Below are 17,398 nucleotides of genomic sequence, written 5' to 3'. Positions count from 1 at the left end.
AAAGAACGATAAACAGATAATCAGGTTTCCTTCGTATAGATATGGTAAAATATCAGCCACTCGACACAATGAGAAGCTTTTGTTATCGTTTGCTGAGCTAACTCGCAAAAAAAAAACGATAATCACTACACATTCACTTTCTTATGTTCTGCGGGAAATATTACGTTGCTTTACAATAAATTCTGTTATTTGCTAATGTTGAATAGTAATATAATACTATACATTCTATTTTGTACTACAATAAACTCAATGTTCGGCCAGCAAAGTCTTGATTTTATCAAGTTTCTTCTTGTACTGCATCCTCTGTTATTTTTCTTGTCCTAGATATGCATGAATAATCAAGCATTGATGCCAAGCTAACAAAATTAAGCCTAGTGATACTTTATAGATCATGTAGTTTATAATAGTAGAGATACTTAACTTCTCCTGTCTTGAGCAATATTTAAATAAAATTAAGAGTTCTACAAGAGTACACAATACATATAACAAGATGTAAATACTTTGAATTTTTCTATGTATTGAAAACATCTTTTTTGATAGTTGTCTCATTGGCACTCATACCACATCCATTTTTTTAATATTATGAAATGTGCAAACCATTGGAGGTTTTACAAGTTCTAAGACTAGTGAGAAACATGTTGTATGTTTGCTTTTTTTCTCTTAATATTATTTTTTTTAACTTGTATTGTAAATGAGGGCCTCAGGGAAGATTAGTAAGGCCAAAAAAAAATTATGTCTGTTTAAGGTAACCTGACCGACCCTATTTTGAGCACCGACCCGAAGCCATTTTATTTCCTTTGTAAAGTGAAAAATAAACTGAACTTGTGTTAAAAGTGATATAGTGTTGCCTGATATATCCCAATGTTCATAATCATGAATATGATAGCTGTTTTAAGGAAACTTATGACTCGTGTGATGAAATAAACATTTTGCCGCGATTTTTTTCCAATCAATAACAAAGGGAAATAATCAAATCTTTAAAATTAGGGGTAAACTCATCCAATGATAAACTCGGACCATGACAAGACTAAACCGCACACTCAAAATTATGTCACAAAAAATAAAATGAAAAAATAAAATAAAATGAAAATACCGACCTACCTACCCTATTTTTTTAAAGTATGTAACCTTAAACAGACATATACTTTTTTTTGGTCTAATTGTAACTAACTGTGTTTATCCTTTTTAAATAAATATTTATTATTATTATAATCCAACGAACACCACTAAACATTTCAGAAATATTCCTCAATAAATTCTTACTCCCTGATCTTCATCTGTATGTCATCTTCATTTAGATGTTTCTCTCGTAAACTTTCCGGGGATAAAATTATTCCTGATTTTAACAACTGCTCACAAGCCTCCTAAAAATAATAAATTCCTGTATCTATGGATCATAACATAGAAATGTTAACATCGAACCATCGTCACTATTTTGCATGAGGTCTATCTTTCAAATAATAAAGTCAGGTATGAAAGCTATTCCAGCATAAATTTTATGACAAGGGCAAGAGCTCTTGTTGGAATCAATTCTTGTATTGCTTGTAGTATATTTGAAACAGACTTTAATTTAAAATTGTCCAACAAACTATAAAATTGAGGTCAAGCCTGACATACATGTTCACCTATTAAACAATCATTTCATAAACCAATTATAGTTCAACTATTGTTGATAGCATCTGAGCTATATAAAACAAGAAAACTTTACATTGACAGATGTATTATTTAAATGAAGAAGTGATGGATTGCAATGAAGCTGTTTATGCAATAAATTCCCATAAAAATAATGTAATACCCTTAAAAAAACGCTTTTATAAAAGAATGTGAACTACCTGCGGGTTGTCTTTTCCTGATTCTCTCATATAATATAAAGTTATTGTAACTAATGGTTGTACTGCTGCGTATAATGAACTGCTATCTTCATTCACATTTCTATCATACATTGTGCACAAGTATTGTTTTAGCTCATTTTCATCTTTAAAATCTACAAGTAGAAATGTTTCTATTGTGTTATTGTGCTATGATACATTTTGTATGAATTCTTGTCTTTAATTTTTGCTAATGTGCTTTGTTTATATGCTGTTATGTGCTTCTTTGTGACATATTTGTTTGTTTTAAAGTGATTAATATTATGACACAATGTTTACTGCTGTAACCCTATTTTTTGACACAGACTTTTCTATAGAGCATGATTTAAGTACATATCAGTTAAATGATAAAAATTCATTTAAAATTCTGATAAGATGAAAAAATATAGCTTAGAAATTAAAGTGGTTGTTGTTGGTTGCTGTTTTGTCACATAATTTTGTTTATTTGTTTCGTTTCAGCTTATTTTGGTCATCCCAGGACCTTTTAAGCCAAATTAAGGTATAAGTTTTGCTCATTGCTGAAAGTAGAACTGTGACTGGTAAGGGTTCACATGTTTGTCCTTTGGTTGATAGTTGTCTCATAGGCAATCAAACCATATCTACTATTTTCTATATTTGTGTCAGGTTACATAGCCTATTGTTTACATATAATGCTTACCAACATTGGTCGGTGTATCAATAACTGGTTTACTTTTAACTGTTAGCCCTTCTGTTTGTTTAATGGGTTCTTCTTCTTTTTCTTTAACAGCCTGTTTACTACGTGTAAGAATCATTTGTCCTCGTGATGGTACAGAATCCTTCCTTTTATCATCTTTCAATAGATTATCATCTGAGTGGATATTAAATTTATCTACAAAAATTATTGATTTCAAATGTTGTAATGTCTAAGATAAATGTAATCAATTGAATTTCACTTGAATTAAAACAATCATGTCCGTCAACAAAATAAATTAAATATGCTTCATTATTCTTCCCTTCAAATTCTCAACTGGTTGACATCAACATGCAGCTTTCAGAGCTCCAGATAAGCTGCGTATTTGCTCGATCATGCAATAAAAATAACAAGAGTGCACACGCTGAAATGTCTCGCCTTCTATACTAATCATTGATATTATGTTGATAGTCCTAAGTATAAAGCTAACCTTTATTACAACTGTCACATAAACTTAACATTAACCAAGATAACTAAACAAAGACCAATGAACCTTGAAAAAGAGGTCCAGGTCAGATGAACCATGCCAGGCAGACAGGTACAGCTAACAATGCTTCTATACAACATATATAGTTGACACATTACTTATAGTTTAAGAAAAATAGACCAAAACACAAAAACTTAACACTGTCCAATGAACCGTGAAAATGAGGTCCCGGTTAAATTAAACCTGCTCAACTGACATAAAGATCATAAAATATTTCCATACACCAAATATAGTTGACCTATGGCATATAGCATTAGATAAAAAGACCAAAACTCAAAAACTTAACTTTGACCACTCAACCATGAAAATGAGGTCAAGGTCACATGGCATCTGCCCGATAGACATGTACACTTAAAAAATCATTCCATACACCAAATATAGTAGACCTATTGCATATGGTATGAGAAAAACAGACCAAAACACAAAAATTTAACTATAACCACTGAACCATGAAAATGAGGTCAAGGTCAGATGACACCTGCCAGTTGAACATGTACACCGTACAGTCCTTCCATACACCAAATATACTAGCCCTATTGCTTATAGTATCTGAGATATGGACTTGACCACCAAAACTTAACCTTGTTCACTGATCCATGAAATGAGGTCGAGGTCAAGTGAAAACTGTCTGACAGACACAAGGACCTTGCAAGGTACGCACATATCAAATATAGTTATCCTATTACTTATAATAAGAGAGAATTCAACATTACAAAAAATTTGAACTTTTTTTTCAAGTGGTCACTGAACCATGAAAATGAGGTCAAGCTTTAAGGACATTGGACATGTGACTGACAGAAACTTCGTAACATGAAGCATCTATATACAAAGTATGAAACATCCAGGTCTTCCACCTTCTAAAATATTAAGCTTTTAAGAAGTGAGCTAACGCCGCCTCCGCCGCATCACTATCCCTATGTCGAGCTTTCTGCAACAAAAGTTGCAGGCTCGACAATAAAAAACCCAATGCAATTGCCCATTGCCATGATTGCAGGGTTCAATAACCCAATTATTTCAAAGGAAAACCCAATTATATGCCCAAACCATGAGTTCTCAACCCTTTAATTGGCTACTGTATGCGTTATTTACCCTTATCTGTTTACAGTTGTCGCGTAAATCTATGTTTATAATATTTATAATTGGAAATTTCCTTTCGTTCTAATAATAGATCCCTGCATCAAGTAGCTGAAATTAGTCCCTGTTGGAGTTTTCCGTTGCTCAATAGGTACACATGTTTTTGAAAACATTTCGGTCTTCTCTGCGTTTATTCAATTAGCGTGTGTCATTTAGTCATATTTTTTTTGCATTGCTCGAGATTTATCATAACATACATTGAATTAAAACGAAAGTGAATGTCCGGTAAAAATATTAAACAGAAGCATGTTTTCTGCTTCTTTTGAAAAGCTGAGGGAAAGTTATGATAACAAGACTCAGCCAGTGTTTTAGGAAGCATCCATCGAAAGCATGGGCGTGTGTGCGTACCTTCTAACGAGAACATTGCTAATAAACACGGGGTTTCGTCAAAAACGAAATCAGTTGGAAAAAGTGAAAAGCCAAATCAATTATGACATGATAAAGCATGAGAAACCAAAAGTTCTAATTAAAGACAACTAAACCCAGATTTATATAAATTGAATAAACCAAAATCATTCAAGTATAATTAGAGTATTTTTTTATTATTTTTTTTATTTTACGGTTAATTAATGGATACACACACAGGCACTGGTCTCAGAATTTATTATATAAAGGTGTAAGACGAGTGCCTGTGAATACACATATCCGTTTTTGTGAGAAAATACAAAACTGGCAGAAGGTTTAGAACGGGACACAAATTAAACCTACAATTGCTCCTCAGTGAATAAACCAAATAAAGCAGCTAGCAAATAACCCTAACCCTAACACTAAACCAAATAAAACAGCTAAACAAAGAAAGAAACATATTTAAGATGGAAAAAAATCTGGGGTTGATATTGCCTAGATATTCAATATTGTGTTGATGAAAAAAACCAATACATTCAGGAGCTTGGTGGTGAAAAACCCAATTTGATATTAACATGAGGGGTGAATTGGAATTGATAGTGCAATGAAAAAACTTTATCACCCAATTATATAAGAAAATGGTGGGGAAAAAAAACAATTTGTGAATTCTTATCTGGAGCTCTGAGCTTTGTTTTAAAAATCACATTTTCAATTATTTTACAACAGTTGGCACAACATTATACTGTGGATTTATTATCATTTGTTGGATACCAATTTTCATGGATTTCGTGGGAAGAGATGAACCGCGAAATTAAATGTTCAACGAATACCAAATTTTCTATAGGCTCGTATGCATATTTCTCCAAAACTTCGAAATTTGGTACTCACAATAATAAATCAATCCACAGTATAAGAGTGTCTAATAGATTTTAATTACCATTGTCTTGTGTGATATCAAGTCCTGTACGTTGTGGTGTATGGTCAATAAGTTTTGGTGGACGACTCTCTATATGGTAGTTTTTCTGTAACTGTCTCAAAGTTTTAACTTCACTGTCAGATAGAAACTCTAACTGGGAAATTCTGAAATGTGTAATAAATTCAATTAATGCTCTTTTTTCAGAGACCAAACATTTTAATATAGTATTGATGATTGCACAAAATTACCTCATTCATTTCAATTAACAAATGGTAAACTATCTGATATTATACATACAAATGAACATGTTTTTTGATTGATTGATTGTTGGAGTTTTTATGTTACTTTAAAAGGGCCACTTTTGGGCTATTTCATGGCATTCAGTTTTTATGTGTGGAGAAAGCTAGAGTGCCTGGAGAAAACCATAAACCTTCAATAGGAAAACTGACAATCCTAGTCAATTAAGATAGCAGTCAAGTGCATCCACACAAGCGAATTGACCTCACAACATCACTGTTACAGGTTTATGAATAGTTAATGGTACAAATACTGAAAAGTAAAACTCCTTTCTTTCCTCCTACGACAGCCGCAGATTTTTAATTCCCACAAAAGAAGAAAAAATTACCTTTCATTCAGTTTATCAATTAAGGTGATGAACGGTGCCTGACAACCTGGAAGATGAGTCTTATCTACACATTTTGGATTAAATACTTCTCCAATGGAATTTTTCTTCTCATCTGTAAAAGAGGAAAACTATTGTGAATACCATATATCTTAGAGTATCTACACATCTTGGATTAAATACTCCTACTGTGTAACTTTTCATTTCAACTGTAACAGAGGAAAACTATAGTGAATAACATATATCTTAAGAGTATCTAAACATTTTCTAAACTTAAATTATCTTGTTATCTATTTCATGTGTACATTTGAAAAAAAATAATCTTATACAAGTTTAAGATTTTCAAACAGATATTGAGTATGGGATGACTATAATATGTCATTAATTTTAATCTCTAAGGGGAAAGAGAGACAAGGAGAACAAACAAGTGAAACTGTGAGCTACTGCTCACTGATTATACCCCCGTCCAAATACTTGATGTTAAACAGGAAGTTGTTGAGTGATGAATTTGAAAACACATAACAAAGTATAGCTGACTCATATAAAGCCTGATACCAAATTTCAGAAATCCTTGTATTGTAGTTTCTGAGAAATATGAGACGATAATATTCATGGTACGGACGGACAGACAGACAGACAGATGGATGGATGGATAGAAGGACAGACGGAGAGAGAGAGGTAAAACAGTATACCCCAACTATTTTCAAGCAGGGGTATAATAAAAAGACAAAGTTGAAGAAAACAGAACTTGATTATCAATTTGTAAGCTTGGATGGCTTTTCTGTCTCATTCATAAGATAATTAAGATGTTTAAGAAATAGTCATAGAACTTTTAATATTAATTCTGCCACCCCAGTTCATGTGGGTGATATATGTATATGTTTGAAAAACTTGTTTTTAATTAATACATTAGCAGATCAATTCATATTATTGATTGTTGAATGCCATGAAAATTGTTGATATCATGAAGAACAGGGAAATATAATATGAACTCAGGCTTTCAAATCTTTCGAGTCTTCAATGTTCTACATACAATGTATTTACCTGTGTTTTTTTCTTGTATGAAATTTGGTACTTTACTGCTACATAATTTTGACATTAATCCCTGCCAGTCTTTAACATTGGTTTTGACTGGTATCTCAATATCTTCGGCTGCAAAGGTCTCATCTTTCTTTTTGACCAGCTGTTTTTCAACCTCTAAAATAATCTCTGTTGACATGGGGGTCAAGGTTGCTGATACAGATGTTAATGGTTTCAAGAGGAAAAACTTTGATAAATCTTTTGCCAGCAACACCTATTTATAGAATATTATTATATATACATTGCACTCTGGGTTGGCAAAGTATTACCCGCCCGGGAATTCCCAGGTGGGAAAACCCGGGTTTTCCCGGGCTGGGCAATACTCCCAGAAATGGTAATAGTGGGCATTACTGGGCAATATGATTTTTTAAGCTTTTTTTTAACACAAAATAGTAAAGACTTGTTGTAGTTTCATAGTATTACAGCTAAATACATTCTTTTTATACAGATAACCATTGAGAGTCATTTCTAGAAGAATGAATATTCAATTTCACTTGTTTTTCATTAATTTTATATGCAGGCAGAATATAAGATTAGCACATTTAAGGATACCTTGTTAATTACCAAGCATTATTTCAATAATCCAAACTTTGATAAAATTGCTTTTTTTTAAGTGAATTGTCATTTTAACATTCATATTGAAATTGATAATATTGCTAAATAAACACCTGAAGGGGTCAAGCCATTAACCTTTAAAGAATTGAAAGGGCTGATTATTGTTACATAAACAAATCTGTGTTCTAAATTTCTAATCTGAATAATTACTTATTAATTAGTGACAGTACATATACATTATTTAAATGTATTTTTTTTACATGTTATTGTTTATTCTTAATCATGTGAATAGGAGTTTTACTTATTTAAAAAAAAGACTGTTTTGCTTTATATTTATAGTTTGACCAATATAGACACACAAAACCAGTTATAAATATCTTAACTGTATTACATCTGTGTTTATTCACTGAATCCTCTATAAAATTTAGACCAGTATTTTATATTACCCAGTATTGCCCAGTATTACCCACTAAAACCCAGTAAAACCCGGGTTTTCCCAGTATTTCCCACTGGGCTGGGCAATACTCATAAAACCCGGGTTTTTGCCAACCCTGATTGCACTTAATTATATACAGAGTTATTTAAGAAATCTCCTCTCTGGTTTCAATAAAGTTCAAAATAAATAAATTATTTTTCACCCAAATACATTCCTTGTTGAGCCCCTTTTTAGTTACTTCAAGAGGATTGATATTTGTGATGTTCTCCATTGTGTGATATATATTAGCATTTTGATGATGTATTCCATAAAAGAAGAGTTTGACATTCACAATGATTTATATTTGTGTTAATTAATTACTCCCAAAAGAAAGTTGGCTAAAAGTAATGGAAGTACTGGAAAGAAATAGTGTAAAATCTCGCAAATAGGTAAACATGTGACAACCATATAATAGTGCACTTACAAGGTCAAACTTTCCATTTAAAAGTTGAGATATTATATTCTGAAACATGGAAGATCTTTGAGATTTACAGGAATCAGTACTGGTTCCGACACAGATAAATAATTCCTCGTTGTGAGAAGAAATTGATGAAGAATGGTGTAAAGTACTATATACTTCTAGTACTGTCAAATTCTGTAGTAAATCTAGTTTGTTATACTGTATTGTAATCTCTCCATCAACACTTGATAGATTTAATGATACACAACTCTCAGGCCCGTCACTAGAACTTTTTATAGTATCTCTACAATGAAATTAAAAAAAAAATAATAAATATCTTCCTTGGATTCGTTGGAAACATTTCTTCTAGTCAATCACTAAAGGAGAAGTGGCAATCAAAAATAAATTAGTTTTGGTTGCTGTCTACATATGTAATTCTATTCTATGTGATGTTAGAACAGTTAGATCTGTGGTAGTTTTTCCTGTACTTATTTATACTGATCACAGGTAAGAAAATTAACAGATTACCTCCCTTTGACAGAAGTCCGTGTAATTGTAAGTTAGTGCAATGAATTATTTATGAGGTTTAGTAAAGGGAAGCAATTTAGAAAAATATAACAATCCACTATATCAAAAAATATCTACTGTACTGAAAACTGTAAATATTTAAAGAAATTGCACAGTTCGATATTTATTTCGACCTTTCATGATTTTCCATCTCTTTACTTTACATAAATGATCACTGTACTTTCATTATATAAATTAAAAGAAGTGATGATGTAGGATTGCCAATGAGATAACTATCCATTCGAGACTAACCAACCACGTTGTGACAAAGATATCTTTTTCATTGCAATTTTTCTTTACTCAAAAATTTATTCCAAAACAAATTTTGTTGATTGTTAATTAATACTGTCAAATTAATTACAAGACTAAAATATAAAATTACAAACCGTTTATTTGTTTTCTGTAAATTCTGTATATCAAGCTGGCACAATTGTAAACCTTTAAATAAAATGTATGTATACTTCTTTAATTAAGAATAAAACTAAACCTGCTTATAGCTGCAGTGGCAAGTTTAGGCTTTAAAACTACAGGCTCTAAAAGTCTGTGTCACTCACCTAGGTCTTTTGCACATATTCATTAATGGGCTATTTCCAACATTGTTGACTACAATTCATCATGTTCATGGCTAAAATCTCATTTTGTTAAATTATATTGCTGATTTTTTTCTGTGTACTGTTTCTCTCTTTAATCTATAGGGATTTGTCCAAAAACACAACCAAGGTAAAAAAAAAAAATAGTCATGACAAGGCAATAATATATTCCAATATGAACATAACTGACAAATTTGTTTGAACATGTGCATGTATGGTGACCTATTAACAGATCTTGTACAGTGATCTGGAAGGATTTTTTCTCAATGGGCCCAGGGCCCCCCAAAAATAAATTCAATGGGCCATTTAAAAAAATGATGGGCCATGTTGTCAAATGAGTGGGCCATTTGAATTGACTACAGTAAAAAAAGTGTATATTTCAGCTAAGAGGTGGTGGTACTTACCTTTATGATTCTAATTAATATCTTGAATATTGTTCCTGTGATTTTATTAATTTCAATTTTAATGAACAAACAATAACTTCTTCCAAACCGGACAATATTTAAGATAACCTTGGTTTACAATGCTAAAACAAGGATTTGTATAGTTAGACTAACTATACAAATCCTTTGTTAAAACTGGTACTGTTGACAAAATGACAAGGACAGTTATAAGCGCCTTTTATTGAGACAAAAAAAAAATCATAAAAAGGCTTTGGGGTTTTTCAATCGAAATAATAGTAAGCTAATAAGCTAACTTACAAGATTATGATTAGAGAAAAAATCTTGTCTGTACTAGCCAAATTTCAAATTCTAAGTTGTTTATAAAAAATTATATCATGAATGATGGTTAATGACGTCTTTTGGGGTAATCAGTTATACCGCATGGTTCTATTATTACCATAGGAAATCACCTGAGACGTCCAAAAAATATATAGGTGCTCCTATCATTGGAGGAACATTACATAGTTGTAAACACACACATGGCGGCACGGAATACAATGATGCTCGGAAATCATTTTGACATTATCTAAACGTTTCGAAATGAAGTGAAAAACATTGTGCGCCACGTGGGCGCTTACATTGGTCACTCTATGCACCATATCTGTTCGATATGAGCTAGAGGCGCAGGGCGCACGTCCTTCCCAATCACTGCTTGTAATACTGATTAATTTGCCTTTTAAAAGTTTATAACTATGTATTATCATAATTATAACTTTCAATATATTTAGGCAAATACCACAAAATAATCGATAAAAATTGTTATTTACATGATTTTGTAAGGGCATTTATTCATATCGTGAAGAGTCAGGGCTTCCTGTTTCCAATGGAAAGTAATACAATTGTTGGATAAATGAAAATCACAGATACCAGTTTCCTGTCAGGTAAGTCAATCTTCTCTATGTGGTACTTACCAGTGTGTCATATTATTGTTTGACAAAGTTGGTTATTGGACAAGTTTAGAAAATGGTTCACTGAAGTAATCACTTGTTTCCTTGCTTTAATTGGTCGCCTTGATTTTTTATATTTAAGCATTTAGTATATATATATATAAATATACTGACCATTACAATCATTGACCACAACTCTGCTTGGTCTAGGGAGGATAAACTTACTCAGGAAAGATTTTGGATAAGAAAATTAACAACTTTGGCACCAAATGGGATAAATGAAAAGATGTAGTTCGACACCATGCAGTGCTTCACATCTTGGTTATATTACTTATATTACAGTCTGTTTTTATTTCTTTACCTTACTCATCTCTAAAATAAATCTGTTGAATATAACAATTTAAATTGCTTAAATTTTTTGAGGGATGTATAAGTACCAAGCCACGTTCAACTAGTTTACTTAAGTCAAAATTTATTATTATATTCTAACGGCTGTTTGTTCTAAACATTGCAGACTCTAATGTAACTACACTACCGTTGTCAAATCTGAAATATTTACAAATTTAACCGTTCAGTGCTGTTTATTTGGAATTTTTATTGACTCAATCTTTCTTGTAACATCATAATTGTCGACACTGTTAAAGCTTTACAATTGTGCTAGTTCATATCGCACATTATTATTTTTATTTAAAGCATATATTTGAACTCTCGGATGTAATTAGTCATATAACCTATGTCGTGTTTAACAAATTTTTAGAATTGTGCAAGCGTCTTACCTGATGTTCGGTTTGACTTTTTTATTGTATAAATTTCAAGATTGTAACAGCTTAATCTAAGTAGACTGATAATTGATTCATTCAACATCACAATCATATAAACCGATGAAGGATATCTGTTATCCGAAATATTTATAAATAATTACATTTATAGTTCCTTTTTATGTTATTGGTGTTGTTATGTACACTTTTTAGGCGTTTATATAATTTATTTTATTGTGTACATGTATCGTTACTTGTAACCATCCAGCGCCCACGTGGGAAAAATTGTTGACTATTATTCAGACGTTTTATAAAACACATACTACTTTACAACTGCAATTCCATTCCAAACTCACCATTATACATCAATATACCCTGATGACTAGAGCCCTTACAACTGGCAAGGTGTTGTTTACTGTTCCTTGAGAAATAGAATTCAAAAACTGAGGTAAATGGTAAAATAGCATTAGTGAATTCTTTTTTTTTTCCTCTCTCTTCATTTTCATCCTTTTCCATACCAATATTCTGGACACTAAGGCAGGATAATGGTTGTTTCCCATATTGTATTACTGCATCAATAGGAATAACTTTGCCATTAATTTTTTCTATAGCATCTTCTACAAGTTTGAGGCTCTGAATATCAAAACTATTCTAAAAAAAAAATAACTAGAATATTAGTAAACTAAAATGTATAACCTGTATTAATTTATGAGTACTGTACATGCGATTCCAAGGTTTACATGAAATGAATTATGATGAAATGATGAGATTTAAGATATTTTTGGTAAATATACGTAATATAATTGACAACTTTCGAGTTCGATGCATTTCTGTCAAAAACTTTGGTTTTATAATTAGTGAACATCATTCGTGTATTTAGGGGCTTCGTAACTTTGGACTATGTTGAGTGAGTGGATGGAAAACTATAATGCTATTTTGCACAGAATATTCGGCAAATTGAATTCTCATAATTAACAATCTGACAGCACTGCTCTCATTAGGGAATTGTGATTAAGTACCTAGATTATTTCTAGTTTATCATGCACTATGACGATTACTAAGAGTAGACGCTTGATGAAGGTTAATAGTGCAGGGATACAGGCGATCCCCTCTACATGTATCTGGTAAATGATGTCAAAAAGGCGTGCATAATTGACGAGTTTTTCCTCGTGACGGACAAACTCGAAAGTGGTCTATTATGAAGTTGAAATTTAACTACAGTATGATACATTCTGTGTTACATAATTTTAAGTTACAGCTACCAGGACAGCTATAATATGTACACGTAGCTGTAGAAATTATTTTGTTTGAAATAGTTATTTCTTTCTTATATATGTTTTCTTCCTAACCAGGCATGAATTTGTGGCTAACTAAACTGCAATAAAATATTTCTATAAGTGAAATTTTGTTATATCTACAAATGTAAACATGAGCTTACATCGTGTACTTTAAAGTCTGTATCAATCCAAACTAACTTTAACTTCAGTCCATCACAAAATTTAGCACACAATGATGTTGGCATTAATGAATCCAAGAAGACATCAGAATCCAAAACTTTTTTCTTGGCAAATTGGCGCAAACTTGCTGCTGACTTTGGACATTTTGTAAACATGAAAACATAATTTCCAGAGGCCTGTTCTGTATCAAGATTAAGTGATCCCTTCTTTTGATGAATTTTGCGTCTTTTGACTGGTGAAAAGAGATCAGGTGTTTCCCATTCAAAGTCTTGTGTCAGATCAGTTAAGGATCTAGTTAAACAATCAGACGGAGACATCTTACTGGATTTTCTGTTGGAAGATTTTGCATCAACATTTTTCTGCACAAGTTTAATTCTCTTCAGCAACTCTCTTTCAAATTCCTCGAAATATTTTAACTTAAATTCTTTAAAGCTATATTTTTCAACCTTAATACAATGTAAACGTGAATCGAAAAATTTATAACCCCATTTCAGTAAACTGTGTTTTGTTTTTTTCTGTTTTGTATTCTGAGGAAAATCAGCAGAGAGATGACCTAAGATTCGGAAAATAGACAAAGTAAGCGTTCTTGAATAGTGTAAAGAAATCTCAAGATCATCTTCCGAAAAGGTGTCTATTAGGAAGACTGCTTGACAGTTTTGACTTGCTGATGACATTTTTCATTCCGGTACATTCAGCTGTTGTTGAAATTCTTGTCATCTTGCTTTTTTGTTTTTGGAAATCAAATTTGGCGCCGCCATTTTCCCCTCGAAATTTGTTTCCGGTTTCAACAAAATATTTTAGTCCCGGATAAGGAACCAGAAATTGAGGATATAAAATAAAATACAAAAAAGAATATAGTCACTCACTAACTCACTCATTAAACTTGGATATTCGTAATGCCAGAAAGCAATGGTAATTCTCATTTAGATTTATTTTTGCAGCTGGTATAGAACACTCTTCCAGAGATTTTCAGGATTGAAAATAGTTTGTTTTTCTGTCACCGTAAAAAGAGTCTTTCCAGACATAGAATGGCATCATTTGTCACTGTTATGCATGTAAACTCTGCTTATTTCACCGTCTCTATTGCAGCATGGCATTATATAAGTACACGTATCTCATGTACATTTTTGTTTTATTTGATTTAGTTTTCATTTTATCAATAAAATATCATGTGACGGGATAATATTATAATCATCTGTAATATTTATATCCTAAAAACCTTGATATTAAAATAAAAGACAAAAAACCAAGTCGAGCTATATGATTCATATAAATTGCAATACAAAATTATACTGGGCATTCGGTGGATACCGTGAATATAGTTTATTTGAATTTATACTGAGTAGTCTGGATATCCCAAAGCTAGAATACCAAAAATAAAGTTAACGTCAACATACAAACTGATAGCTAGTATCTATTTGATGATGACTGCCATATTCCTAACTTGGAACATGACATTGTTAGAACCTAGTTTTCTGGCTAGCCGAACCTCCCGCTAATATAGCTTGTATCTTGTATATCAGCCTGGATGTCCCCGAGTATGCTGTATTAGTTTATATGTTCTGATAGCCTGGTGGATGTCCCGGGGTATACCGTATGATTATTTTGTATGTCATAACAGTCTGGATGTCCCCAAGTATGTTGTATTAGTTCAAGTTTATGTTATAGCAGTCGGGATGTTCCCAAGTATGCTGTATAAGTTTGTATGTTTTAGCAGTCTGGATGTACGCGAGTATGCTGTAATAGTTATGACGTTAAGGATGTACTTAGGTGAGGTTTTGGAATTTGTGTCAAATGTTCGGACTCCTTGGTGTTTTTCCATACAATACAATGTAAAATATTTTGCCCCATAACACCCATTTATTTTTTCAAATATGACTAAATAGCTCATGAAAGGTCATTTACCAAAATTTTAGAAGATTCTTAATTTTCTTTCTTTTGTTTTGAGACCGAATAATACCAATGCAAATATAGGGTAAAAGTCCGAGTCAGCCTTTTCCCGCCATATTTTAATTCTCAAATATCTCGAAAAGGAGGTCTATGACCTATCAATATTGTTAGCTTATTTTTATCCTTAATTGATACTCTACCAGCTTATAGTATCAATTTTAACTTCTTAATTTATTAATTTTCACCTAACCTCACCTAAGTACACCCTTAAGCACGTTATTGCGTCAATGCCGTGAAATACGACAGAGCAATTTGATAAATAGCTCTTCTATGAAATCTAAATAGTTCAGCTTTATGAAATTTATATCTATTGATCATGTTGATTAGGCAGGTATTACTGTTTCCAAAAATATAAAAAAAATATTCTTTAACTTTTCATAATAGTTTCAAATAATGATACAAATATTGCCAAAACGTCAAAAATATGCGTGTCAGACGTAACAAATTATTCGCAAAATAACTATGCTGGAATTTTTGTGGTCTAAAAAAGAGTTTAAAATCTGCGAAAATTCGCATGAATGATAAACATCATATATAATTTATGAAGTCATTGCTGTTTTTTGTGTTGATGGAACGGTCAAAGCTGATTTTTTCAAAAATGAATAATCCTCGCCATGGTCAGGTCTTGGAAAATGGTAAGTAATCAAAAGTTACCGCTTTTTAAAATATCAGAAGATATAAAATTTTGTTTTCATAAATTATTCCTACAAAAGTGCTTAGATAGACCAATTAAAATCCGGAATTGTACAGCACTCGCACCACAAATAAAAACGCATTGGCTTCGGGAAAATGTCTTGCAAGATTGTCCAATGTCGAATTTCGACGCTTTTTACCAAAACACTGTCAGTTTCAACGTCATTATATTAAATATTAAATTTGTAGCATAAAAAATAGTGCTTTTGTGTAATTGTGCTTTCACCCCACAATACGATAACATACATTTTGATAAGCTGTGAAGTTGAAATGACTTCGTTTTTTAACAAATCAAATGTCTTGCAAGTTTGTCCACTGAACAATTTTCTTACGTTTCGATTCGGGACGCTAATACATATATGTGTTTTCAAATTATTTTTAAAAGTTTGCTCTTTGTTTTGGTGTTAAACACCGCTACACGTATAAGCGACATTTGTTGTATTTTATTGACCTGTCATCATAGGTAGGAGAAGGCGGACATCGGGCGAGCTTTAGTTAAAATATTTGCAATAACTGTCGATTAGGATCGGAGTCGAACAAATATCGCCACGAGCGTATCTTAAAATCACCGCAGGCTTTTTATCACTTTATATGAACTCATTATGCCAATCACCCTCCTTGGCTATCGAAATTGAAAGCAGTTCGTAATATCATATGATATATGAACGATATTTCATTGTTTTTAAATAACAAGTACTGTTCGATTTCATGTTTTCAGATCAGAGGACAAAACAAAATAACAAAATTACAAATTTTGAAAATAGATAGAATCATAGAAACCACGATAAGAACTGTAATATATAATAGTAGTTATAATCAAATAGAAAATGAATAATTATCTTAAATGAAAAGGAAAAAAAACATATGGTAATTTGTCAATAAATAGGTAAAATATTTCAGATGACTGGGATTGTTCATTTAACCAAGATTCTAAAGTTGAGAAAGGGCTATATTACTAGAGGATAAAAGATCAACCGTTTATTTTCAAACTTGTAAAGCGTAGAACTGCGATTTGCTATTCATCTGCAATACGGTTTATTTGTGCTGAAATTGAAGGGGTCAGTAAAATGGTTGTACCTGAGGAGTTACACCTCGATATTATACAAAGCTTGTAAACATATCAGATGAATATAATTATTTTTGACGCAATCAATCTCTTTCTTGATTTAATTACTCCGTTGTTAACAATAAACTTTTTCATTAAAATCTTTTAACTTATTATCACACACGCCCCTCCCCCCTCTCCCCCCCCCCCCCCCCCCCCAAAAAAAACAACAAAAAAAAAACAACATTTAAAAAAAAAATTAAAGATAAAAGCACAACACATAAAAACTATGTTATTTAAGCAACATGAATTGCTTCCTCCCTTCCCTCCTTTCTTAAATTTAAAAGGGTGACCAACGCATTATATAATATACTATTAATAGGCACTATTTTCTCAACCAAATACATATTCTGT

At 31.9% G+C, this 17,398-nt stretch overlaps 1 protein-coding gene across 1 annotated transcript in view; it reads right to left on the bottom strand.

The window, feature by feature from the left end:
- Nucleotides 1–14,081, bottom strand: part of LOC139519361 (treslin-like) — a 32,994-nt gene extending 18,913 nt beyond the window's left edge. The window contains exons 1-10 of the mRNA XM_071311370.1: nucleotides 13,278–14,081; nucleotides 12,196–12,490; nucleotides 9,548–9,599; nucleotides 8,619–8,898; nucleotides 7,129–7,378; nucleotides 6,088–6,199; nucleotides 5,484–5,626; nucleotides 2,527–2,718; nucleotides 1,833–1,984; nucleotides 1,264–1,364 (exon numbers count right to left, since the gene is read on the bottom strand). Coding sequence (XP_071167471.1) covers nucleotides 1,264–1,364; nucleotides 1,833–1,984; nucleotides 2,527–2,718; nucleotides 5,484–5,626; nucleotides 6,088–6,199; nucleotides 7,129–7,378; nucleotides 8,619–8,898; nucleotides 9,548–9,599; nucleotides 12,196–12,490; nucleotides 13,278–13,970 — 2,270 coding nt within the window. The 5' untranslated portion in view covers nucleotides 13,971–14,081. The remainder of the gene's footprint in view (nucleotides 1–1,263; nucleotides 1,365–1,832; nucleotides 1,985–2,526; nucleotides 2,719–5,483; nucleotides 5,627–6,087; nucleotides 6,200–7,128; nucleotides 7,379–8,618; nucleotides 8,899–9,547; nucleotides 9,600–12,195; nucleotides 12,491–13,277) is intronic.
- Nucleotides 14,082–17,398: the final 3,317 nt, after the last annotated feature.

Source organism: Mytilus edulis, chromosome 4 (assembly GCF_963676685.1).
Source record: "Mytilus edulis chromosome 4, xbMytEdul2.2, whole genome shotgun sequence".
Lineage (NCBI taxonomy): Eukaryota > Metazoa > Mollusca > Bivalvia > Mytilida > Mytilidae > Mytilus > Mytilus edulis.
This window is presented reverse-complemented; position numbering and strand designations above follow the sequence as displayed.